Below are 27,789 nucleotides of genomic sequence, written 5' to 3'. Positions count from 1 at the left end.
TCAATGTTCATAGCAGCTCAATTCACAATAGCTAGATTGTGTAACCAACCTAGATGCCCTTCAACTGATGAATGGATAAAGAAACTGTGGTATATATACACAATGGAATATGAACCATAAAGAAAAAAATTATGGCATTTGCTGGTAAATGGATGGAACTGGAGAATATCATGTTAAGTGAAATAAGCCAAGCCCAAAAAACCAAAGACCGAATGTTTTTTCTGATAAGTGGATGATGATACATAATGAGGGGGGGAGTGTGGGGAGGAGAGAAAAATAGAGGAACTTTGGATGGTGTAGAGTAAAATGGAGTGGGAGGGGGTGGGGGAAGGAAAGACAGTAGACTGAGACAGACATTATTAAGCCTATGTACAAGTATGATTACATGAATGGTGTGAATCTACATTGTGTACAACCGTAGAAATGAAAAGTTGTACCCCATTTGTGTACAATGAATCAAAATGCAGTCTGTAAAAATAAAAATTTGAAAAATGAGTACCAGTAAAAGGGCAATCTATATAAGATTGGTGGTATGGATCAATGCCAATATCCTAGTTGTTAATAGTACCTAATAGTTTTGCAAATGTTACCTTTTTGGAAACTAGGCAAAATATACAAGGGATCTCTCTGTATTATTTCCTACAGTTATATGTAAAATAAAATTTCCAAATTAAAAAAACATGGATCTCACTGGGGATGTAGCTCAGTGGCACCTACCTCAGGAAAAAATATTTTCTCTTCTATTCACATTCCATTCACAGCACAGAATACAACTGACACCAGATATGTGGAAGTTTCTCCACATCCCAAGCAATCAGTTCTCCAGCAGAAGCTTGCACATTCTAAGCACACATTCTACTTTTGAACTCTCCCTCCTGCCCAAGCAGTTTTATTTGTAATAGCCAAAAACTGGTGATATCATCAGATCCCATAGGCTAAGGACTCAATCTCACAAAACTTCCTCACTTGAGATGTCAATTTCCAAGTGCTAAATTGGGACCTGTACTACTGATCAATCAGTTATTATCTCCAGTGACCTTTCAAATTTAATTAATTTGCTAGAATGGTTCACAGAAGGTAATACTTTACTGACATCTGCCCATGTATTACAAAAGCAATTAGAAAGGATTCAGTCAGAAAGAAGAGATGCACAAGGGCAAGGTATGTAGGAAGGAGTATAGACTTCCAGGATCCTCTCCAGGTATACCAACCACCAGGCAAATCCATGAGCTCAGCAATCTGGAAGTTCTCCAATCAAGTCCTTTGTTTTTTATTGCAGGGGCAGGTTCTAGGGATTGAACTCAGGGGCATTCTACTACTGAGTCACATCCCTATCTCCACCCCACTCCTTTTTTTTTTTTTTTTTTTTTTTTTTTTTTTTGAGATAGGATCTCACTAAGTTGCTTAGGGCCTTCAACTTGTGATCCTCCTGACTCAGTCTCCTAAACTGCTACGATTGCAGGCATGCACCACAGCATCCAGCAATCCCTACCCTTTGGGGGCTTTTTGTTTTGTTTTGTTTTGTTGTTTGTTTGTTTGTTTGCAGTGCTGGGGATTGAACCCAGGGCCTTGTACTTGCAAGGCAAGCACTCTACCAACTGAGCCATATCCTCAGCCTCCCTTTGGGTTTTTAATGAAGGCTTCACTGTGCAGGCATGATATACCCCATCATTAGACACTGATGATCAACTCAACTAAAAGGACCCAGAAACTACTTACTTAAATTTTACAATTGCACAATACCTTAATATCTCCTTATTTTGTGGGCTAAGCACCTCACTCATGTGAAAAAAGTGGAAACAATCAAAATGTCTACCAACTCATAAATCAATAATATGTGTTACATCTATACAATGGACAATTTTTTTGTTGTAAAAGGGAATGAAATACTGATACATACACAAAAGACCACACATTGATATTTTAGTCCATTTACATGAAGTGTCCAAAATAGGTTAACCCACAGATAAAAGTAAAATCGGTAATTGTCTAGGGCTGTGAGGGAGGAAGCAGAGTTGGGCAGCTGTGGAGAATGCTAATAGGTACAAGATTTCTTTATTTTTTTTTTCCCCCTTTGGACTGGTGATTGAACCCAAGGACGCTTTACCACTGAGTTACATTCCCGGGCTTTTTTTTCTTCTTCTTTTCTTTTTCGAGACAGGATTTCACTAAGTTGCTGAGGAACTCACTAAATTTCTAAGGCTAGCCTGGAATTTGCAATCCTCCTGCCTCAACCTCCCAAACTGCTGGGGTTACAGGCATGCATATTGCACCCAGTAATATAAGGTTTCTCTTTAGGGTGATAAAAATGTTAAATGTAATAATAGTTGCACATCTCTGTAAATACACTAAAAAAATTTTAATTGTATACTTGAATGAGTGAATTGTATACTATATAATAGATAATATTGAGATATATATCCCCATAAAGCTGGTTTTAATTATTGTTGGGGTTTTTTTATTGTTGTTTTTTGGTTTTTTGTTGTTGTTGTTGTTGTTTTGTTTTGTTTTGTTTTGTTACTGGGAAATGAACCCAGGGGCACTTTACCACTGAGCTACATTCCTTTTTATTTTTTATTTTGAGAAAGGGTCTTGATAACTTGCTGAGATTCTCCCTACATTGCTGAGGCTGGCCTTGAACTTGCAACCCTACTGAGTTGCTGGGATTACAAGAGTGAACCACCACACTTGATTGAAATTATTTTTTTATAAAGGTGCTCAGTCAGTAATAATCTACAGAAATAAGGAATAGAAGGTTAAAAGTCAGTATGAAATTGTAACTCCAACCTGAGTAAAAAAGAAAAAAGTTATTTCATGAGTTTTTTTGAGAAGGCATAAAAAAAGACAAGTCTAAATCCAACTTCTTATACTCTGCTCAATTAAAATCGTGGCCAGAGTTTGATTGATACAGATTTTCTACTCAAAATAACTTGCAGCTGAGTGCTTATAGTACACACCTGTAATCAAGTCTAAAAACTAAGTTCAAAGTTTCCTTAGGTCTAGCAGGTCCCAGGAAGGATGAAAATCCCAGCCTAAAATGATACTAACTCGGGTTTCCCCCAAACTGAAGGAACATAGGATGTAATTTTATTTTCAATTGTTCATATATACCCTTCTTGTCTTCATGACCATGAATGAAAAACAATAAGGGGCTGAATAAATGGGAAAAGATGATCAAAGAATTTATCTCCTTTTGATACCATGGAGCTCTGACTGGGATCAATATTCAGGACAGAATGAACCACCAAAGGAAATGGATCTGCATAAAGAAATAAGATCGGTCAGAAATGAAACAATGGCACACAAATAAGTCATTTCCATAGTTAGTACAGAGAATGAATTTTTCTACAAACTTTACTATGAAAATACTACATAACCTAAAAGATGTTTATTCAGGCATTTCTTCTCCAGAGAAAATTAAATTTTTTTGAGGATTAAAATAAGTCATTAACTTCCTGCTAGCTTTATATTAGAAACCGACCTTTCATGTCTTAGAAAAAAAAAAATGAACCTACATACAGGTCACAGTAAATTTGATGAAAATATATTTTGCCAAGAGTTCAATATAATCTTTCCTTCAACTTCTGTTTCAATTTAAAAACCTAAAAGCTATTTGAAAACAAACTATGCTTTAAGAACATGTTTCTTGCTTTCAACATGGTACAGGAAGTATAGGTACTTCCAATCAGAAAGTGCCAAAATACTGAAATACTGGTTTCTGAAAAGTTTATTGTTTTATACCAACAATGATAGGTTTAGATTTTCTATTTCCAAAATGATAAGCAATGAATGTAATAACTTTTTCTTAAAAGCCACTTGTCTGTAGAGAATATTTATATAGTCAAAGTTTAAAAAAAATCAAAACTTTGGCAAGAGTTAACAGAGGATTAAAAATATTTTTGTAGGGCCAACGATATAGTTCAGTGGGTACAGTGCTTGCCTAGCATGCACTAGGCCCTAAGTTCAATACCCAACGATTAAAAAAAAAAAGTTTTGCACATTTAAATAATAAATTTTAAAAGAAATCACTGTCTCCAAAACTAAAATAAATAGAATTTGGGTAGTCTTTTCTATATAGATATACTACCTAGGGGAAAGAGACTGAAAAGTGAACTTCAAAGTGAATTCGACTTTCCCATAATTTTCATTAAACATTAAAAATGCATCCAAGCTGGGCACAATGGCACATGCCTATAATCTCAGTGGCTTCAGTGACAAAGGCAGGAGGATCATGAGTTCAAAACCAGCCTCAGCAACTCAGTGAGGCAGAGTGAGTGCTTGCCCTGGGTTCAATTCCTATCACCATAAACAAACAAAATGATGTGATCAAGTTGGTCACTGACTCCATTTACTGGGATATTAGAATTCATTATTATTTCTCTTTTCTTCTCTCTCTCCCCACTCCACCTCTATACCCAGTACTGAGAACTGAACTCAGAGCCTGGTACAATCAACTACATCCCCAACCCATTTTTGGTGTTTTTGTTTTGTTTTGTTTTGTTTTAATTTTGAGATAGGGTCTCAAATGTTGCCCAAGACTTGGAGTCTTGCCTGAGACTCCTGAGTATTTCCAAACAGAAATAATACTGTTTTATTAACCAGCTGTTTCTTCCAGCACTTCATATTATTTTCTCAATCCATACCCAACCATTCCTACTATTCCCAATAGTCAGGAATTTATTTCATGTCTGGAAAATTCCTTGAACATTCAAAGCTCCCAGAACTTTTTCCTTTTGAGTCTGTGCCTACCCCTATTCCTTTTTCCTTTCTACAGACTGCATTTTGATTCATTGTACACAAATGGGGTGTAACTTTTCATTTCTATGGTTGTACACAATGTAGATTCACACCATTCATGTAAACATACATGTACATAGGATAATGATGTCTGTCTCTTTCATACTCCCACCTCCTCCTGCCTCTCATTTCCCTCCCCTCTTCTTCTTAATTGATGACTTCCATTTGCAGGCACACAAATGGATGGGAATGTAACAGCAATGGAAAGGGTCTGTAATGAAGTGAGGAGTTGTGTATATAACCAAAAGCACAGATTTTCCTTACTTTTCTATACTTGGCCACGTTGACAAAAACTTTAAGGTAGACTTCATATCTTGGTTATCTCTTCCTATTCTTTTCAATGCTAACCAATGGAATTTTCCTCACTGATAGGAGAGTTATATATCTACCTATGCTGTCCAACCCAGTAACCACACATGACTATTTGTTTTAAATATGGCTAGTGCAACTGAAAGAACTGAATTTTTACCTTTAATTTAAATAACTACATGTGGATAGTAGCCTCCATGTTAAACAGCATAGCTAATCTAGATTACTAAGACTATCTTGAAAACTCAAAAGAGAATCAAATGAAAAATCTTTACAATTAATAAAAGAATTCAGTGAGGTAATCCAGGGGCTGAAGCATAGTTCAGTGGTAGTGTGTTTGCCTAGCATGTGTGAGGCCCTGAGTTCAATGCAAAAAAAAAAAAAAAAAAAAAAAAAAAAAAAAAGTAATCTAATTGAAGATCAACAGGGAAAAATCAATAACTTTCCTATAAGTCAATAATAATCAATATTTTAAATGTCATAAGGTAACATTACCATAACAACTTACCATAACAACTTTTAAAAACTTAAAGTACAGAGAAAGCAGAAATATGCATAAACCAATAGAAAGAGAACTATAAATTTTTTGAAAGACTTTGAAAAAAAAAAACTGAAACAAAAGAGAATAAAGTCACAACATTATAAACATTAATTCTCCCATAAAGTTATATATTTGTTGTAAATAAATTCTGATTACAATTCTAACTATTTTTGTTTGTAAAAAATTTGAATGCAGTTTCTGAAAGATAAAACAAAAATTTCTGACATTAAAACACACAGCAATAATTAAAAATATTGAGACTAGGCATGATGGTGCACTCCTGTGATCCCAGCTACTCAACAGGCTGAGGCAAGGTCTAGCCAGGCTGAGGCTGGCTAGATTCCCAGCATTGTTAGTTAGTTGGTTAGTTAGTTAATTAGTTAGTTAGTTAGGGAAGGAGGGGAAGGTGGGTTGGGGAAGGTGGGTTAGGGAAAGAAGGATGGAAAGAAGGAAGGTATAGCCAGGCATGGTGATGCACACCTGTAATCCTAAGCAGCTCAGGAGGCTGAGGTAAGAGGATAGCAAATTCAAAGTCAGCCTCAGCAATTCAGCAAGGACCTAAGCAACTTAGCAAGACTCTGTCTCAAAATAAAAAATAGAAAGGGTGAGGATGTAACTAGTGGTGAAGCACCCCTGGGTTGAATGCAGGAAGGGGTGCTTTTGCCTCTTAACTTCTATATAATTTTTTTTTTCAATGTATTCTTGCTGGGCATAATGGCACATCCCTGTAATCCCAGCAACTCAGGAGGCTGAAGCAAAAGGATTGCATCAAGACCAGATCGTCTCAAAGTAAAAAATAAAAAAGGCTGGAGATACAGTTCAGTAGTAAAGTTCCCCCAAGTTTGATGCCCAGTACTGCAAAAATAAAGAATATATTCTTTCTCCCCATTTTGAAGATATTTTAAATATACAATTTGAATATTCATAAAAATTTTAAGGTCTTCCCATCTGCCCATAGCAGAGATTGAACCCAGGGATATTCTACCATTGAGCTAAAATCTCAGCTGCTTTATTTTTATTTTTATTTTTATTTTTGAACCCTGAGACCCTCTAACACTGAGCTATAGCCCCAGCCCTTTATTGAGACAGGGTCTTGCTAAGTTGTTGAGGCTTGCCTCAAATTTTCAATCTTCCTGCCTCAGCTTCTTCAGCCACTGGGATTACAGATGTGTGCTAAAGTTCCCAGCATCCCCAGCCCATTTTATTTATTTTTTTAAAAAATTTTATTTGTTCTAATTAGTTATACATGACAGTATGCATTTATGCATTTTGGCAAATCATACATTAAATGGAGTATAATTTCTCATTTTTCTGATTGGACATATTGTAGGATCACATTAGTCACGCAGTCATATATGTACATGAGGTAATAATGTCTGTTTCACTCCACTACCCTTCCTACCCCCACACCCCCTCCCCTCCCTTCACTCCCTCTACCTAATATAAAGTAACTCTTCTTCCCTTGTGCCACCCCCTTATTGTGAATTATCATCTGCATATCAGAGAAAACATTCCGCCTTTGGTTTTGAGGGTTTGGCTTATTTTGCTTAGCATGACATTCTCCAACTCCATCCATTTACCAGCAAATGCCATAATTTCATTCTTCTTTAAAGCTGAGTAATATTCCATCATATATATACATGTACCACATTTTCTGTTTCTCACTAAGTTGCCCAAGTTGGCCTCAAACTTGTGATATTCCTACCTCAGCCTCAGGAATAGTTTGGAATTACAGCATGCACTTTCAGTAATTTTAAGTATTTTTTAAAAAACATAAACAGGGAAGTCAAGAAAGAAAAATAAATAGGGGAAATGTTTAGCTTCAAATCAAAGAAATGGAAATTTAAAGTGAGATTGCTTTTATTTATTATGTAGGGAAAATTGGGGGTTGTTTGATGTTTATTTATCTATTTTTAATGTGATAGGAAATTAATTCTTTTACACATCCCTAAAGGAGTATTTTTTTTTCAAAAAAAAAAAAAAAAAAAAAAAAAGAACCTTACCAGAGGGTGTTATTAAAGCAGAAGAAAACTCCTACAGAGAGTGAAAATTAAAGAATGTTTTTAAACTGGGTGTGGTCTTACAGGTCTGTAATCCCATCTACTTGGGAGACTGAGGTGGGAGGATCTCAAATCAAGGCCACCTGAGTAATTTAATAAGCCCTTGTCTTAAAATAAATTTTTTTCTTTTTTTTCTTTTTTTGCGGTGCTGGGGATCGAACTTGCAAGGTGAGCACTCTACCGACTGAGCTATCTCCCCAGCCCCCCAGCCCTTAAAATGAAATTTTTAAAAGCAGGGTTAAAGTGTAGGGGTGGCCTGGAAATAGAACTTAGTGGCAGAACACTTGCTTAGCATGCCCTGGGGGTTCAGTCCCCAATATGCTTTTAGATCCCACTGCTTATACATCATCAGTCACTTTTCATTTTCATCCTTCCTGGAGAAGTCCCATTCTCAACCCTCAAGGTTGTTCCTCTCATCTTGTTCTTTCTTTTACTCTAAGGCTTTCTTGGAAATGTCTCAATGCTTGTAAAATAATTCACACAAAAAACATGAGCACCCAACCCACTTAGTTAAAAAGTGTTAAAAAAAAATCTCATTAATACCCATATACATTGCAGCTAAAATCTATACAAATGAGGGGGTCTATTGCAGAAAGACAATTCAATGAAAAGAAAAAAAAAAAGAAAAGAAAAAAATCCACATCGCTGACTCATCCTCCAATGTGCATGCATTTCTTTTTATTTTTTTTAACTTTATTTATTTACTTAATGTGGTACTGAGGATCAAACCCAGTGCCTCACACATGCTAGGCAAGTGCTCTACCACTGAGTCACAACCCCAGTTCCACGTGCATGCATTTCTTGAGAATATTATGTACTTCAACAAAGTTGTACCCCTCAAATTCATTATCCTCCTGCCTCAGCTTCCAAGTAGTTGGGATAACAGGCATGTACCACCATGACCAGCAGAACTTTTTTGAATTTTGGAATACAGAGTGAAAAAAAAAAAAAAAAAAAAAACTCCAAAAGCAAATATATAAATGAGGTAGGAAAGAAGACATAAGGATAGGAAGAATACAGACTAACAGCAAAGGTAAAAGAAAACTTGACTTTAAATCTAGGAAGCTCCATGAACACCCTTACCTTTACTCCCTTTCCTCAGGCCTTAATTTGTAAAAGCCGTTGAATGTTAAGAGTATTGTGAATCCAGATGATTAAAGCCTACATACACTGCTAGTTGGTACAACTTATTTTCTTTAGACTAAATATGGCCAAAGTAAAACATTAAGAGACTTATGATATAGGTATATTTTAAATATCACCTATTGCCTGGATGGCATCAATCTAGAGATCCTGAAAGAATCTGAGCACCATGATCTGCCCATGCTCTCTCTATGATTAAAAGAACTGAGCTCAACAGGCTGATATCATATTCACATTATTTTTTTTCCTAGGGTCAAATCATTTATTGAATGGATTAGAGGTAAGGGGTAAGAAGCACTGAAAAAGTCAATGAAATCTGAAGTTCTCAGCAGGGCTGGATCTTGCAGTTCCCAAAAGTCCTTCACATATTTCTCATGTTCACGATCTAAAAAGTTTCCTTAAAAAGAAGAGCCCAAGGAGCAGGGGTTGTAGCTCAGTGGTAGAGTGCTTGCCCAGCATGGGTGATGCACTGGGTTCAATCTTCAGGACTATATAAGATAAATCAAGGGCTGGGGATACAGCTCAGCTGGTAGAGTGCTTGCCTAGCATGCATAAGGCCCTGGTTCAATCCCCAGCACCACCAAAAAAAAAAAAAAAAAAGATAAATCAAATAAAGGTATTGTGTCCATCTAAAAATAAAAACAATTAAAAAAAAAAAAAAAAAAAGAGCCCAAGACCCCAAAAGTAAATCTCACTTTCTAGGGCCAGCATGCCTTGAGTGTGCATCCTGCTCTATTGCTTGCTTTCCTAAATAAATACCTTTATTTCGTAAATAAAACTTTGGCTGTGCCTCTTCTGACACATCCTAAAATTTCTTACTGTGATGTAAGTCAAGAACCTGCCAAGGCTGAGCTAAGGTCTCCCTTTTAGGGGACCTCCTCACACCCTTTCCAGTGACATGAATTCAGATAAATATATACATTGTTCTCAAAACCAAAAACTGAAGTATAAAAATGTTTGGGACTTGAGGTGTGGTTCAGTGGTAGTATGCCTGCCTAGCATATGAAAGCAAGGTCCTGGGTTCAATCCCGGCATCAAGAAAAAGTAATCCAAATAAAAATGTTTGATTAAATATCTTCAGATCTGTTGTAAGAACATTTGTTCTGGGGCTGGGGTTGTGGCTCAGTGGTAGAGCGCTCACCCAGCAAGGACCTGGCTTCGATCCTCAGCACCACATAAAAATAAAGATATTGTGTCCACCTACAACCAAAAAATATATTTTAAAAAAAGAACATTTGTTCTATATATGAAAATAGTATTTTTACTACTAAAATGATCACTTTCTGGAAATTACATACATATTTTAACAATTGCTTGTTACAACTATTTTCCCAAACATAGCTTCCTATACAATTATACCCAGCATGGATAATTTACTAAATTCTCTCTATAACAATACAAATTAGCATCATGCTGATATTCAAATTAGTTCCTCATAGGTAGTGTAAATATCTGATATTAAAAAAAAAACTGTGGAAAAAAAAAAAGTAGGGCTGCAGATAATAGCTCAGTTGATGAATGCTTGCCTTGAATGCACAGGTCCTGGGTTCAATTCCCAGCACCAGGAAAAAAAAAAAAAAGATAACCCCATCCATAAATGTAGACCTTCCTGACCACCACACTGAATTCCAATCTCCTGATCAATTTCAACTACCACCTCTTCTCCCTACCTCTATACAGAGACTGCCCATCTGCAGAAGAAAGAAATCTTTCTTCATTTGTTTCCTTTTTATACTTTTATTATTATTATTATTATTATTATTATTTGTTGTTGTTGTTAGGGTCTCCAATGTTGTCCAGGCTGGTCTCCAATTCTTAGGTTCAAGTGATCCTCCTGCCTCAGCTCCCTTGTAGTTATGACTACAGGCAAGCACCACAGCAATGGCCTTCTTAGCTTTCTCACGGGATGAGGTAATTGTTTTTTGTTTTGTTTGTTTGTTTACAGTACTGGAGATTGAACCCAGGGGTGCTGCACCACTGAGCTACAACCCCAGTCCTTTATTATTTTTTAAGACAAGGTCTCACTGAATTTCCTAGACCAGACTCCAATTTGCAATCCTCCTGCTTCAATCTCCCAAATTCCCGTGTATACATGTGCCACTGCACATAGCTTTCTTCGTTTTTTGTTTTGGTTTGGTTTTGGGTACCAGGGGTTGAACTCAGGGACACTCAGCCACTGAGTCACATCCCCAGCCCTATTTTGTATTTTATTTAAAGACAGGGTCTCACTGAGTTGCTTAGTCCCTTGCTTGTGCTGAGGCTGGCTGTGAACTTGAGATCCTCCTGCCTCAGCCTCCCGAGTCACTGGGATTACAGGCATCCGCCACCAGGGCTTTCTTAATGTGTTTTTGAGATCAGATAAATTTCCAACTCTAATTCCTAATCTGCCATTTACTTCTTTTTAATTTTTTTAAATATTTTTTAGTTGTAGATGGACACAATATCTTTATTTACTTATTTATTATTATGTGGAGCTGAGGATCAAACCCAGTGCCTCACACTTGCGAGGCAAGCGCTCTACCACTTAGCTACAGCCCCAGCCCCTGCCATTTACTTCTTTGTGATCTCTGGCAACTTCCTTAACGATTTTTTTTTTTTTTTTTTAGGAGGTGCAGTACTGGGGATTGAATCCAGAGACACTCTATCACTGAACTACATGTACCCCCAGCCCCTTTTTTAAATTTTTGAGACAGGGTCTTGTTAAATTGCCAAGGCCAGCCTCCAATTTACTACTCTTCTGCCTCAATCCCCAAAGTCACTGGAATTTCAGGCTTGTGTCACCACACCTGGCAACTGTTTAAGCCTTGATTTTTGGTTTGATGGATCTCCCCATCCCAGTACTGGAGTGCTCTACCAGTGAGCTACATTCCCAGTCCTTTTTATTTTAGTTTGAGGCAGGGTCTCAATAAATTGCCCAAGCTGACCTCCAACTTGCCATCCTCCTGCTGCAGGCTCCAGAGCAGCAGAAGATTACAAGTAAGTACTATCACACTGGGCTTAAACCTGCTTTCTTATCTTTAAAGCTAAGGTATTAGAGCCAGGCTCAGTGGTACATGCTTGTAATCCCAGAGGCTTGAGAGGCTCAAGCAGGAGGATAAAATATTTGAGGCCAGCCTGGGCAATTTAGGAAGACCCATGTCTTGAAATAAAAAATAAAAAGGGTTGGGGCTATAGCTTAATGATAGAATGTCCCTGGAATCAATCCCTAGTACTAACAAATAAATTAAAATAAAAACTAAGATATTAGTACCAGTCTCAGAGCACTGTGAAGATAAGATGAAGTAACATGCCTAGCACATTAATAATTAACTCAATATGTTGGCCGTTATTATTGACTTAAGAATGTTATTTATTTTAAAAGAGTAATAAATACAATTAAATTATGAACTGACAAGTAAATTTTCTGCTTAAATTTCTATTCTTTTTTCTCTTCTGAGAAAGTTAGTGTTTTATTAATGCAGCAGTTTAGACTTCACTTAATGGTTTATAATTTTTAAAATGCTTCACTCCCTTTTAGACTTGTCAACTATTATGTCCAGAACCTTGCATTTATTATAATATTTGTTTCTCTGTCTCCCTTCATAGGGTCTGCCAGGTTCCAAGGTAGAGTTCAAGTTTTACTTGTATTTGAATCCTCAAGGCTTAATAATCAGACACAAAATCGGTTTCAATAAGTTTTTGTTGACTAGATAAATGAATTAATTGACCTTTCTCCTGCAATGCCTTACATAGTAATCTACATGGAACAGGATCTCAATAAAGTTTGTTGCCGGATTCATGTAGAAATTTTGGGAACCCAAACACACAAAGCTTTACCTTGCTTCAGAAAAGCAGTTCTATCTTAAAGTTTAGCTACCAACAGGACAAATTAAAAGTTTTACTCTGATACATATCAAATAATGGGCTGAATAACTAACTACATCTAGGCTAGCTCAAGAAGGATTTAAAAGCCATTATTCTAATTAATGAATCTGTGAATCTCAACATGGCAAAATCCAGTTACATAATCAAAAGAGAGGGTTATCCCTTTATACCTACAAAAGACAGAGACAAATGACTGAAAAACTTGTATCTGTAAATTAAATAATTTTTTTATGCCTAACTTGAAGCCATAGTTTTCCCTAGAAATAAGGAAGAGCCAAATGGTCCAAACCTGGCTCTTGACACTCAGTCCTTTAGACTCAGAGACTAAATATTTTTCCCTCTCAGTAATTTTCACTCCTGGGAGACTCTTTTTTATTTCCACATTGACAGATATTGGAAACTTGTTCTGCCTCCTACAATAAAACCTCATCCAAGTCCCTGCAGTGGCAGTGCCTGTAATCCCAGATACTCTGGAGATTGAGACAGGAGGATTCCAAGTTCCAGGCCAGACTAGGCAACTGAGGGAGTGTCTGTCTCAAAATAAAATTTAATTTTAATTTAAAGGTCTGGTAAAGCTGGGGTTGTGGCTCGGTGGTAAAGCGCTTGCTTGGCACGTGTGAGGTACTGGGTTTGATACTCAGCACCATGTAAAAATAAATAAAATGAAGGTATCGTGTCCATCTACAACTGAAAAAAAAAAAAAAAAAAAGCAAATAACCTGATTAGGCATACTTTGGGAAGACAAGGTTTTACATCCAAGTAACTAAAACTATCTCTAGATTTAGTGTTCAGCCTACTGCTGCAACAGAAACACTTAGTTTTAAGTTACATTTGTGGTAGGTTTAAGTCTTCTACTGTATCCTTCGCTATATCATCTAGACTGATATTACACTACATATATAATTTCTTAAGTACACTAGAATCTGGGAAGAAACATGACGTTAGCACACACCCCCTTCTTCCAATTCAATTCAAGGGAAGCACACCTTAGTAGAGTTGTTTCTCTCTCTCTCTCTCTCTACTCTCTCTCTCTCTCTCTCTCTCTCTCTCCCTCCCGCCCCCACCCCACACTTTAAATTAGTCATTGTCCTACTCATAATCTCTTCACTGAAAGAAACTTCCCAACTAATACAAGTTCACTAGGACTCCTTTCACCTGTCGGAGTGGCCACTGGGTATTTCTTTGCAAAGAAGGAAGGGAGGCGGTGAGGATCTGGGACGCCACCACTCCCACCAAGACACTTAGGACCCAGGTCCCAGTGTGCTGTCACCGACCAGGCTTAGAAGAAACCCCAGGTGCTGTAAAGGTCTGATCCTCTCTCCACCCCGCACCCCCACCTCCCAAACAGTGAAAGCAAACTGGGCCCAACCTCTGTGCTCCCGTTCAACATACCCTTCTCCTCGTTGTACCCCATTTCTTCCCACTTCTTCCCCGATGTAGCCCGGTCTCTCTATCCAGTTCCGAGTCCCCTTACCCACCCACCACCCGCTCCCAACACACACCCCTCTACGCTTCGGCCCGGGTCCCTCGAGCGTTACTACACCCGGTCCCTCCCCCTGGACTTCCCCCAGCTCCAGCCCTCCCCGCGTGCCCCGGCGCAGACCCGCGCCCTGTCCCTGAACCCACGGGACCTGAATCCTTCCCCACACGTCACACTAGGGTTCATTCCCTTGCGACCCGACCTTCCCTTACCTGTCCCAGGCGCTACCCCCAGCACCCCATTACCTTCGGCCCCGCCCCCCTGAGGTTGTCGAACTCACCGCTCCCGCCGCCGCCGCCGCAGCATCCTAAACCGCCGCGGCTGCTATAGCTACAGGGAGCCAAGGCAACCAGCTCTCGCGACACTTTCCTCAGATACGGCGAGAACAGTCGAGAAGAGACTCTCGCAAGAAAGTAAATTAATCGGGCTCGAGAGCGCTAAGTATATCTCGCGATAGTAGTGTTTTAAAATGGCGGCCGCAAGGCGTTCCATGGGTTGTCTGAAAAGGTTTGGAGGTGGGGCGCGGGCCAGGACGAAGCTTGAACTGACCAGAAGTCGGAAAACTATTGGAAGCGGGATGATCTGTTCGGGTGGGGTCAAGCTAGTATGGAGGACTTTGTACCTTCATAACTTTACGGATATAGCCTTCTTTTCCAAACTTCTCAAACTTAGCAGTATCTTTAACTGAAGCTCCATTTTCCAAGCATTTTCCTTGTACGTTGAAAAGTTGGAGATGAAGAGGGCAGGCCAGAAATTGACCCTCCCATCTCCTCATTCCCTTCCAGTAAAAGGTTTTCATCCGTTCTTTCCCATCCTGACCTGAAGTATTTGGCCTCACAGAAATGTTTATCTTGATGCCCCGCCCCACCAACTCAGGAAACCAAAATAGGAAAAACTTTCAATAAAAACCAACATTTAAGAACAGGTGTTTGGCCTAGGATATGGTGTCTGATTTGTACTTTGCACTCGCTGTTCATGGACACATCCTTATTTAGTTGCTTTCCCAACAATTGTCAGGACTTGCGTTCACTGCTCTCAGTCTACTGTAAATATTCTGAACAACGTCCTGTGTCAAGGTGTTTTGTTTTTTTTTTTTCCTTTCCTTTTTTTCCTTTCCTTTTTTTTTTTTTTTTTTTTTTTTAAGCTGGAGGATTGAACCCAGGATACCTACCCCTTTTTACTAATTTAAAAAAAATTTTTTTGAAGGGGACTGAGTCTCCCTAAATTGCCCATGTTGGCCTCAAACTTGTGCTCCTCCTGTCGCGCTGGAATACAGGCAAGCGCAATCGCCAAGCTCAGAAGATGGATTTAAAGAAAGCTGATCAACAAGGAAGAGTGAAACAGGCTGCTTTCTGGGGGTGAATAAGAGGATAGAAGTTTTAAAAAAGGGGTTGTGGTTGGGGTTGGGGTTGCAGCTCAGTGGTAGCGCACTTGCCTAGCGCGTATGAAGCACTGGGTTCGACCCTCAGCACCATATAAAAATAAAGGTATTGTGTCCATCTACAACTAAGAAAAAGAAATTTTTAAAAATCATAGCCTTGGGTAGCTGGAGTTGTGGCTCAGTGGTAAAGCACTTGCCTAGCATGTGTGAGACACTGGATTAGACTCAGCACCGCATATAAACAAATGAATAAAATAAAGGTCTATCTACATCTAAAATTTTTTTTTTAAATCATAGCCTTAAAAAAAATTTTTTTAAAGGAGAATTCGTTTTTGCCTCTTAAATCGCCTGAATAGCTCTCATGAGGTGCTTCACTCTAGACCAATATAAACATATGCAGATAATATGTCCAGTAGAAATAAATGGCAAGCCACATTATACAATTTGATTTTCAGTTGCCACATTTTTTTTAGCAGATGAAGTTAATTTTAGTAATATATTTAATCCAACATATTCAAAATGATATTTCAATAGGTGATACTGAGATTTTTTTTTTTTTTTTTTTTTTTTTAGTAGAAACAGCACATCTAAATTTGGACTGAGAACATTCCAAGAGCTCAATAGTCCCATGCAGCTAATGACTATAGTATTAAAAAGCCACAGACCTAATCTCTAGAATAATGAATGAGTAATCCACCTTACTGACAGGGGTGGTATCATGGGTATGTGGTTTATGAAAGCCACCCTTGAGGTTGTTAATTCAAATGATTGCAGAGGCTGGGCAAGTAATAATAAAACATGGTCTTGTGTAAAACAATAATAGAAAGTAATAGGACCAACTGGAGACCATGAGCTCAAATCTATCTAAAAGGGCTAATTTGCTGGTGTCGCTCTGTGTAACAGTGCTTGTCTAGCATGTATAGAGTTCTGGGTTTGATCCCCAGCACTGCAAAAAAATCATGTTGTAATCTTTTTTAAAAATTCACTGGGCATGGTGACACATGCCTATAATCCCAGAGGCTTAGGAGGCTGAGGCAGGAAGATCATGATTTCAAAGCCAGCCTGAGCAATTTAGCCCTAAACAACTCACCGAGACAGTGTTTCTAAATAAAATAGAAAAAAAGGGCTGGGGATGTGGCTCATTGTTCAAGTGTTCCTGGGTTCAATCCCAGGTACTAAAATAAATAAATAAATAAATAAATAAATAAATAAATAAATAATAAAGGGAGTACCTCTCCTGAGGTTTTTGGTTTTGTTTGTGGTACTTGAGATTGAACCTAGGAGCACTTTACCACTGAGCTACATCCCAAGCCCTTTTTATTTAGAGACAGTGTCTCACTAAGTTGTTAAAGCTGGCCCTGAACATTTTTTTTTTTTTAAATTTTAGTTGTAGATGGACACAACACTTTTCTTTTACTTATTTATTTTTATGTGGTGCTAAGGATCAAATCCAGTGCCTCACACATGCCAGGCAAGCTCTCTACCACTGAGCAACAGCTGCAGCCCTGCCCCTGAACTTTTGATCCTCCTGCCTCAGTTTCCCAAATTGCTGAGATTACAGGCATGCACCACCACACTGAACAGAACAATGCAATTTAAAACTTGTTGATTATTTCTGAAAATTTCCATTTAAAAATGTTGGACCCTAAAGGTACACTACATATGTCTTTATCTGGAAATACCAGTGTAATTAACATTGACAACCAATGAGAAATGGGATTTGGTAGCTAAATATTCTCGCTTCTCACACTCTTAGTGAGGCAATTCTTAGGTAGTGTTTGTCATGATTTTCTAGCACATAAGTATTACCTGGAGAGAATAAGACACAGATTCCTGTGCCCAAGAATTTGCATTTCTAATAAAGCTCCTAGGAGATATTGATCCTGAGAATCCATGGACCATTCTGAATAGCATTGTTCACTGAGATTTCCTGTAGGATTCAGCCCCCTTGCCCAAAGCACCCTTTATTGGCTTTCCTCCTCACTCTTGTATGGCTTGTTTTTCTGGGACACAGTCCAAATGAACTATTTGTATCCGTATCTTCATTTCAGAATCTGTTTGGGGACAAATCCAAAGTATGAAAACCCTCTCTTTAGGAAAATCAACAGAGAGTTTTGTATATGAGTTTAGAGGTATGAATCCCCCAAAATTCATTCTTTAGGTTGTAAATGAAGGTGACAAGAGTAAATGTCATGTGACCAAAGCTCACTAAAATTTAATCCATCTCCTGTGAATTCTGACAATTTAATAACAGCTCATGAAATTAGCTGAATTCAGCCAGCTCTCCTTAGAAGTTATTTTCCCAGGGCTGAAGATGTAGCTCTGTGGTAGAGCACTTGCCAGATTTGTGAAGCCCTGGGTTAATTTCCAGTACCAAAACAAAAACAAACAAACAACAACAACAAAAAAAAATTCCCAGATCTTATTGTCATCTTATTATCCTTCCTGGTCTGCATCACTCCATCATTCTTATTTCGTGAAACATAAGACTAATCTGGGGTTCTAGAGAGACCCCAGGTATGAAATCAGTAGAAAGAGCATTGTTACTCATTCCTGTTGAGCTCTCAGGGTTTCTTTCCAATCATAGTGCTTTCTGGGCACTACTGTGGTGCCCTTGTGACCCTTAGATCTTTTCTTACTATGTTGACACCAAGTCAGGCATTCAATAACTGCAGCTTGCAGCTGGAGCTTCAGCACTGCAATCAGTTAGTACAAGGTACTTATAACTGCATCTGGTTTATTTTACTCCCCTCTATATTCCACATGGTGCTCTATTCTGTTTCATCCCTTTGGGAATCTGTGACATATATATTCCTAAACCGCAGGCTCTAGTTCTGTGATAAAGTAACTCTTACATCTTCCTTAGCATCCCATTTTTCTTTCCTGATTTGCTTGTTTTGCAGCTTCTAATTGGCTACATTGAAAGCTAACACCGGTGTTACTAACATCTATTTCCTAATCACCGTGCTTTGCCCACATATGGGCCAGCACATGCGTTTGTTCATGATTACTTGTCTCATGAACTATTGAGTAAGTATGTCTTTGTATAGACCTATGAATGTGGTTTTGCAGGTGTGGATGTGGGTGTGGGTATATAAGCAGCCCAAACTCAGGTCCAGTCTAAGTCTGAATAATGAATGTTTGGTATTTGGCTTTAATTAATCTTTGTGCATTGTCAGCCTCAACTTTCATCTACCCTCAAATATCAGAGGAAGAATAAATTTGTGGGGCTGGGGTCGTGGCTCAGTGGTAGAGCATTTACCTGGCAAGTGTGAGGCACTGGGTTCAATTCTCAGCACCACACATAAATAAATAAATAAAATAAAGGTCCATTGACAACTAAAAAAATATTAAAAAAAAAAAAAAAGAGCTGGGGTTGTAGCTCAGTGGAGGAGCGCTTGCCTAGCATGTGTGAGGCACTGGGTTCGATCCTCAGCACCTCATATAAATTAATTAATTATATGAAAAAAAATTAAGTGAAAAAAAAAAAAAGAATCAATTTGTTTCCTTGAAGTTTATTGACTGTTTCTGGTAGCAGAGCAAATTTCATAAAAGAACAGGTTTCATATGGAGGAAGTGAAAGGGGAGCTCTGAGTTGGTGAGGAAGGTTATTTGGAGTGGGGACTTGGAGTAAAGAATGGAAAGGCAGATCTCGCCCACCTTTTCCCCTCCATTCCCACAAGGATACCGTATTAACAGTGGGGGTATCCTGGCCAGTATACCTTCTCCAAATTGGAACCACAGAGGGGAAACTTGATGCAAATTAGAAAACACTTCACAGCTCCTCTGTTTCTCCATCCAAGGGGATGCCAATATCCACATTGTAGTCAGCAGGCTCCCCAGAGCTCAGCCAGGGAATAGGGGTTCGGTTGAAAGAAGGCCTGTTGGAGAGGTTCTGGTTGTAAAGGACCAGGGGTTCACTAAGCAGGGGCCCCAGGTCGAACTTGGGCATCTGGAAGGTCATACGTTTGGAGGCCTTCTCATAACCACCGTAGGGCATTGCCGTCCTGTTAAGAATCAGAACACAAGAAAGGAATCTTGTCAATTGGGATACCACCCAATTTGGAGGAAGGGGAAGTTTGTAAATTTTGTTTTTCTGAAATTGCTTCTTTACTCCTTATCCTTCTTTTCCCTTAGTACCCTATTTCCCCTTCTTGGTTTCCTTGTTTTTCCAAAGTTCATAATGAGAAAAGGAGTCCAGTGGGTATGAGACTAGATAATCTCATAGACAATCATGACCCAGACTAGCATTTCAGAGAAAGTATCACAACACTACAGACCCAAGGATCTGAGATCACCTTAAATTACAACGTAGAGACCTCACTCAACTATACCCTTACCCCACCCACCGCCAAACCAGGAGAACAGGGGATGGCCTGACTTAGACGAATTAACAACCAAATGCAAAATCACTTCTCCAGGCCTTTCCTAATCTACTTTCATGTAGATCTTCTAGGCACAGTATAGAGAAGCTCAACTTAAAAATAAAGAAAGATACTTAGAACCTTACCACAGCAGGATATGAGAAAATAGAATCATACTGCTGGGAGAATAATGGAATAATAGAAGGGGACCTCAAGAGGCCTCCAACCACATATTATATATAATTTCCATTATACATTAAAAACATCAAGGAGCTGGATACAGTGGCACACACCTGTAATTCCAGTGACTTAAAAGGTTGAGACAGGAGGATCATTAGTTCAAAGGCAGCCTCAGAATTTAGTGAGACCCTAAGCAACTTAGTGAGACCCTGTCTCAAAATAAAACATGACAAGGGCTGGGGATGTGGCTCAGTGGTTAAGTACCCCCTGTGTTCAGTCCCTAGTACCAAAAAAAAAAAAAAAAAAAAAAAAAAAAAAAAAAAAACAAGGCTCAGAAGTAGGATGACTTTCCCATGCCCAAACAGCTAAGTAGCCTATGAACCAAAATTCTGACTTCCAGCAAATTTTTCCTTCATCACACTCATGATGAAGCTTGAATCCAAGCTAGAGTTAAAAGAACAAGGACTTTCCATTAAGACCCCCTTATTCCTGTCATCCTTCTATAGCCTGCTTCTGAAACATTTGAAATATAGTAACATCCCAACTAAGGGGTACAGTGCCACCACTAGTATGCAACTGGTTCCTTCCCTACCATCTCACCTGTTGAAGGACTTGTATTTGGGGAGTTCAGCTTTGGCCCCATAGGCCAACAGGTCAATGCCAAGTTCCACTTTTTGCTGGGGGTCAACCCCCATGGCTCGCTCCCATGGGGAAATATAGGTCTTAAACACAGTGATATGTTTTCCTTCTCCACCTGCTTGGTCTCCTGGTAGCCATGGGAGAGAGAAGTCAAATAATAACTGTTAGTTAATAGCCAATGAAAGTTAATCCCATGCCCTTACACTAGGGAAATTGCTGAGGCCGGGTATCAAAAGTATAATATCCTGGCAATTGTATAAGTTTTGTAGTATAGTGACAGCCTGGGGTCAGATCTGTGACTGAATCAGAAAAACCAGAAAGATGACTCAAAGACAAGGCTTCTGGGTAGAATAGATTTGTCTCTTTTCTGGATGTCTCCTGGGTCCATGATATTTCAGTTTACCTCTCCCTACACCCATTCCCAGGATGGACCTCATTCCTGCAGACATCTCTGCTCTAAAGAACGCTATTTTTGGATGTGAGTACTTGCCTGATCCTGTCTCACCAACCCCTGCTGTGCCAGCAGCTCCTCCTCTGCCAGCCTGGCCCCCAGGACCACTTGCACCCCCAGCTCCAGACCCAGAGCCCTGATGATGGTGATGGTCAGACCCATATTGTCCAGCAGAGCCACTGCCTGTTGCCTGGCCTCCACCACTGCCCTTGCTGTAGGAGAATCCCTGGCCAGCTGTACCCAGCTGTCCCCCCACTGTGGGAAGGAACTTCTGGAAGTGATCCTGAAAAGAAAGGATAAAGTAAGGGGAAGGTTAGCAATGGGGATGGAAAATATACAAAGACAAAGGTGTATATAGCAAAGGAGGAGGTGATCGATATAATAGCCAAACTGAAGACTCTGACTCCTTTGAGATTCCAGATCCCGCCCACCTCTCACCATAAATGGATAGTGGATAGCCTGACTGAGAGGAATTAAACTTTCCTTAAGAGGTAGGATCCCCCAGTTGGCCCAGTTTCCCTAATTACGTCTGGGGGGTGGGGGCAGCTCATTCTTTATTCCCCTTTCCCATCTTACCAGAGAAGACCAAGACTTCTGCTCAAATAATATTTGAGTGAACAGGGCTGCAAAGGGGAATCCAGTCTTAATTTAAAGAACTAGAGAAATCCCTGCCCCCTCACTCCTCATCTTTATATTCCTTTCTCTACTTTGTACCTATGAGAGCAGAACTTTTTTTTTTTTTTTTTTTTAATTAACCCAGGGGTCTTTATCACTGAGTTACATCCCCAACCTTTTTTTTTTTAATATTTTATTTTGCAACAGGGTCTCACTAAGTTGCTTAGGGACTCAATAAATTGTTGAGCTGGCCTGGAACTTGCAATCCTCCTGCCTCAACCTCCCCAGTCGCTAGGATTATAGATGTGTACCAACACACTCAGCTGGAGCAGAACTTTCTGACAGTAACACTGTACCAAGTGAGGGGGGTAGGGTGGCCAAAAGAGCAACTCTGGATTCAGTCCCAAAACCTAAAAATAACCCCACCAACTCCTTGAAGAATCTCTCCTGGCCATCTTACCATGTATACCCCTATGCTCCACCCAGTGTAACTAGACCCAGCAGAGAGGAGGGGTTTTGGCCTCCTAAAGTTAGATATGACAGGCTCAGCACTTTTACTCTGTTCCTACATGAGAGCCAATGGCCGACACTCTTGCCCTCACCCAATCCACATAGGCATCTATTTCCATTCTCTCTCAGCCGCCTAGAGAAAGTGGAGGAGGAAGAAAGAAAATGGAGAATGTCCCCTTCTTCTCAGTCAGAATATCCTGGGCCTGGCCCCTCTCTAGTCCCTACTTCTCTTTATTTGGAGAAGGAGCCCAACTAGAAAATGTAGGATTTTTTTTTTTTTAATACTATGGATTGAACCCAAGGAGACTTTACCACTGAGATATTAATTTTTTGTTTTGTGACAGGATCTTGCTAAGTTGCTTATGGCCTTGCTAAATTGCTGAGGTTGACCTTGAACTTGCCATCCTCTTGCCTCAGCCTCCTGAGTCCTTGGGATTGTAGGTGTGCACTACCACACTCTGCCAAAAATGTAGGATATTGAAGAAAGATGATTTCAGTTGCCTTAGCTTATGGTCCTTAGGGAAAAGTTTAACCCTAACTCTTTAAATAAAATATGATTGAAGAAGGAGATGGCTATAAAAACTCATTTAGGCCAGGTACAGTTGTCCATGCTTGTAATCCCAGCGGCTCAGGAGGCTGAGGCAGGAGGAACGCAAGTTCAAAGCCAGCCTCAGCAAAAGCAAGGCACTAAGCAACTCATCAAAAGCCTGTCTCTAAATAAAATACAAAATAGGGCTGGGAATATGGCTCAGTGGTTGAGTGCCCCTGAGTTCAGTCCCCAGTATCCCCACCCCCCAAAAAAACTCATTTAACTATTTCTAAGGTTGCCATATTTAGCAAGTAGGATTATAGGAAACCCTTAAATTTGAAGTACAGATGCATAACAAATAGTTTTTTAGTATAAATATGTCCTAAATATTGCATGGAACATACTTATACTAAGAAATTATTCATATGTCTCTGAAAGTCTACATTTTTATTTTGCTTTTATGTCCCAAATGTTGCAGGGGATATATTTATAGGAAAAGATATATTCATTATATAAACTCAAAGGTCAAATTTAACTGGGTATACCATTTGGGTTTTTTTGTTTGAGTTTTGATTTTGTTTGTTTGTTTCTTTGGGATTTTTTTGTTTGTTTGGTGCTGGGGATGAACCCAAGGCTTACATCTAAGCACACACTCCATCACTGAGTGATATCCTCAGTCCCAGTATCCTGTATTTTTAAATTTTTATTTATTCTTTTGTCCCAAATATTGCAACAGACACACTTTACTAAAAAAACATGCATTGTGTATCTTAACTTCAGAATACAGAACTGACTGGGCATTCTGTTACAACCCTATTTTAATACTTACCAATACTGGGAAGGAATTTTTAACCTGAGGGTGTAATATTCCCTACCCCTTTACTGACTCTAAGATGGAGACTGAGTTTCAGAGATGGGCTATAACTCACCTCAGAGTTACTGGGGACTTAATATATCTGTTTTTTTGTTTTGTTTTGTTTTGTTTTGTTTTTTTGGTTTGGTTGGTTTTTTTTTTTGTTTTTGTTTTTGTTTTTTGGTTTTTTGTTTTTTGTTTTTTGCGGTGCTGGGGATTGAACCCAGGGTCTCAGTGTTTGCAAGGTAAGCACTCCACCAACTGAGCTACATCCCAACCCATATCTGGGGATTAATGAGCTTATACATTTTCAGGAAGAGGTGGTTGACAGCACTTTTGAAGTTCAGGTGCCTACTACGAGCAAACTATCAGAAAAGACACTAAGTTTTCAGAAAGTGTTTACATTCCAAACTCACCATTGAGCTATCAGAGAAAACATCAGGATGGTTCTCATATATAAATTTTTCCACTCGCATCTGTCGCAGTTTAAACATCTTAGAGCCTCGATTGGTGAGCAGCGACAGCTCCTCCAACATTACATCCCTTGGGACGCTGATCTTCTTGCCCAGATTCAGGCCTGAGCTCTCCTGTCCACCTTTCAGGGAGGTAGGGAGAAAGAGGCAAGGAAAAGAGGAAAGTAGAGTTTCCTGGGCTCAGAATGCTGACCCTGTCCACAACTAAGTGTCCTAGTAAAAACCCTTTAGAGGCGCATATGTTGTCTGTGATATCTGATCAAGGACTGCCTAGTGTATGAGAGATTTTTATTTCCTGGGTTTGAAGTTGGTGTACTCAGGTGCTGGGAGACAGTAGGAATACTAGAGTAAAGAGGTAAACAGAGTTAGAGGTAAACAGGGTTAAAGGCGCACAGGCTTGGAGGACAAAAGGTGTAAAAGAACATCATGGATGGAGCCCCTGGAGAAATTGTGGCATGAGGGCAAGTCAATAGGCTAATCCTGTGTGGTGTTGGCCATCTCTAAATGCATAACTTTTGTCTCAACTCCTTTCCCTTTTCTTCTCCTTGGTGGACTCTGACTCCAAAGAGCCTCTAGTTATCAGAAGAGTTCTTAAAAATAAAAGAAGTGGGGGGAGGAAAAGAAGAGGAGGAAGAGGAAGAAGGGAAGAGAAAGGGAAAGAGAAGAAGGAGGAAGAGGAAGAGAAGCTTTTCACATCCATGCACCTATGTCTATCCTTAGGAAACATACTTGTGCAGTTTTTCATTTTATATGTCACACTAGTTCCCTAACTCTGGGGAAAGAAATAAGGAAATTAACCATATACTGGAATCTTAATCTGTGCTAATCTCCATCACAGTTTCTTCCTCAAACACACTTCACTGACCATGGGTCTTATGGTCCTGGAGCCGAGCTGGCTAATATAGCAGAATGTTGTCCCACATTACAAGGTGCAAAGGGGGGAAGGATGAGTAGTCAATATTGAATCCCACCTGTGTGTCTTCTCCTCTCATTCCCATACCCCCACCCTGGAACTCCTCTCATTTGTTCACCCCAAAGCATTTATAACTCTGTGTTATTTCTCGGATTGGTGGGTTAGGGATGCTCTTAATAAGACTTTCCACATTAGGCAGCTGCAAACATGCCCTACCTCCAGTGAGTTCCATGATCAGTTTGCTGGATTTCCTCTTCTTATTGGGGGCGGGGGTTCCTGAGAGTGGCATTTTGGAGGTGGATTTGACCTGGATAGGGTAGGAATGGGGTTTAGAGGATGGACAGGAACTGAGAAGAGTGTTTATAGTAGAGTAATACTTCTTTTTTAAACATTTTTTAAGATGTTGATGGACCTTTATTTTATTCATTTATTTATATGTGGTGCTAAGAATCAAACCCAGTGCCTCACACATGCTAGGCAAGTGCTCTACCACTGAGCCACAACCCAGTCCCACAATACTTCTTTTTTAAAAATATATTTTTTAGAAGCTGATAGACCTTTATATATATATATATATATATATATATAAAATTTTTTTTTAGTTGTAGGTGAACACAACACCTTTATTTTATTTTTATGTGGTGCTGAGGATCAAATCCAGAGCCTCATACACGCTAGGTGGGTGCTCTACCACTGAGTCACAACCCCAGCCCCTAGATCTTTATTTTATTCATTTATTTATATGGGGTGCAGAGAATCGAACCCAGTGCCTCACAAGTGCTAGGCAAGTGCTCTTCCACTGAGCCACAACCCCAGCCCCTAGAGCAATATTTCTTAACTTGAGAATGGGTGAAGGAGAAAATTTCCTCAGAGTTTCAAAGGAGCATGTATTCCCCCAAAAGTTGAAAATCCACTGTATTAGGGATACTGTTTTCATGGGAAACAGAGCTATACCCCATCCTTACCTTCTACCAACCTCTTGTGGGCTATTTTACATAGAAATATTTTACAAGGAACATAGCTTGGGGTAAGGGATGTTTAAAAGAAAACAAGGACTCACGTAGGACAGTATACCCAGGTTTCATGGGTTTGGCATGATTTGAAGTTTTTATATGTATTGGGATATCAGACTGGGGCTTATTTCAGGCTCTGATCTCTCCTTAGTCTTCCTCCAAGTCCCAAGGGGGTAGAGAAATGTTCTGCCAGGGTTCAGGACATTCAGCCAAAAACATTCTCCATAGGAAGGAGAGGCTGTTGCTCCTCCATTGGGCCAGCTGGAATGTGGCCTGGGAGGTCATGGCTGTGCTCCCTGCTGCTACAGTCACTCATGCCCCAGACCCCAGAACTCTAATGGGTTGGGGAACCAAGGAGCATTTGAACCCTGTCACAAGTCAGTTCAGCAATACCACATCAGTAGAGAATTGAGGGAGGACAGGAACATAGTAATAGGATCTGACCATGGTTGAGGACAAGCTGGGAAAAGATAGAGACTCCAGCCCCTCCTTAACAGCAGTTGGCATGCAGACATGCTGTCTTCTGCTGAGTCTTGTCTCACAAACACATCTATAACTCTACTAACTTATTGAGGCCTCCGATTCCCTATCCATTCATCAGGTGCCTCCCCCCAATTTTCTGGGCTCTTCTCTTTCCAACTCTCTGGTTCCCCTGAACTGGATAGCTGGGAGCTGAGCACAATGTGGGGAGGGGGCTATTACCCAGGGGTCAAGAATCACAATTGCAGACAGTTATCCCAGTGAGTTCCAGCACCTTAAGTCATAGAGCTGCACACTTACCTGCTGCTTAGTTGGTGGTCACCTCTCCCTGGGGTTCAGCAGCTTTGGAGGACTGAGCTGCTGTGACTGGAGAACCCGAGCTGGGCAGGCGTAGGGGCAGCACTGGCAGTGGGGGAGGGAGGATGGTTATTAATAGAGATGATGAGTGCAAGCAGCTCAAATGGCACAGGGGGTACTGAGACCCTGGAACCAAGATCCCGCCCTCCTTGCCCAGAGGCTCAGGAAGGGTAGAAAGGCCTTTGGGATTCTCCCACTGAATTGACTGAGCTAGGGATCAATCTCCCTAGGGGTTCCCCTTCCCTTTGCACCTAGAGTCTGAAATCCAAAGAAGCATTCAGGGAGAAATTGAAGACACAGAGAGGAAAAGGGCAGTTAAGTGATGGATAGAAATTCAGAGTAGAAGAAAGAGAACCTGGAAAAAGTGCCCTGTGGGTCACTCAGAGTCACTCCAGGCAAAGTTGGAAGGACCTGTGGGTATATTTGGAGGTAGGACAGATTAAGACATTATATTTGAGGGCAGGATGAAGCTTCATAATTGAACTTCTTTTTTAAAGTACCAGGTGGGTTGTTTTTTCCTCTGAGAGGGTTAGCCAAATCTAAGCAAGATAACAGACCAAATTAACCAAACTCAGTTCAATAAGGGATGTGTGGGGAAGACTTGACCAATTATTTTGTCTGCTTCACTCCCTTTTCTCTCCTCTTAAACTCTGGCAGTTCTAAGAGCAGGTGTACACCTTGATCTGTGTTTTGGTACCTATTTGCTGCTGGGGTGCTCAGAAGGTCATGGAGGCTTCTGACCTGCCCAGGCCTTGCTATCCAAGTGTCCTACCTTGGATTTCTTTCAGGGGAGCACACACTACATAAGATCTGGACCATCCCATTTGTACTATTCTA

General features: G+C 39.9%; 2 protein-coding genes across 4 annotated transcripts in view; both read right to left on the bottom strand.

Annotated features, from left to right (window-relative positions):
- The window catches only part of USP54 (ubiquitin specific peptidase 54), a 134,979-nt gene extending 119,950 nt beyond the window's left edge, over positions 1-15,029 (bottom strand). For all 3 annotated transcript variants that reach the window (XM_079137043.1, XM_079137033.1, XM_079137045.1), the window contains exon 1: positions 14,475-15,029. The gene's annotated coding sequence lies outside the window, so the exon portion shown is untranslated. The remainder of the gene's footprint in view (positions 1-14,474) is intronic.
- A 4,045-nt stretch (positions 15,030-19,074) lies between these two features.
- MYOZ1 (myozenin 1) lies at positions 19,075-27,014 on the bottom strand. Its single transcript, XM_079136124.1, has 6 exons — positions 26,896-27,014; positions 25,319-25,409; positions 24,133-24,311; positions 21,249-21,492; positions 20,720-20,885; positions 19,075-19,582 (listed from the first exon to the last, which is right to left on the bottom strand). The coding sequence occupies exons 2-6, from the start codon at positions 25,389-25,391 to the stop codon at positions 19,351-19,353; spliced, it is 894 nt and encodes a 297-aa protein (XP_078992250.1). The 5' UTR covers positions 25,392-25,409; positions 26,896-27,014; the 3' UTR covers positions 19,075-19,350.
- Positions 27,015-27,789: the final 775 nt, after the last annotated feature.

This window comes from Sciurus vulgaris (genome assembly GCF_902686455.1).
Source record: "Sciurus vulgaris genome assembly, chromosome: 4".
NCBI lineage: Eukaryota > Metazoa > Chordata > Mammalia > Rodentia > Sciuridae > Sciurus > Sciurus vulgaris.
This window is presented reverse-complemented; position numbering and strand designations above follow the sequence as displayed.

Coding starts and splice junctions, on each gene's coding strand:
- MYOZ1 (XM_079136124.1), bottom strand. CDS start 25,391: ATGCCACTCTCAGGAACCCCCGCCCCCAATAAGAAGAGGAAATCCAGC. Junction 24,312..25,318: donor GATCATGGAACTCACTGGAG/GTAGGGCATGTT, acceptor CCTCCCTGAAAG/GTGGACAGGAGAGCTCAGGC. Junction 21,493..24,132: donor TTTTCTCTGATAGCTCAATG/GTGAGTTTGGAA, acceptor CTTTCTTTTCAG/GATCACTTCCAGAAGTTCCT.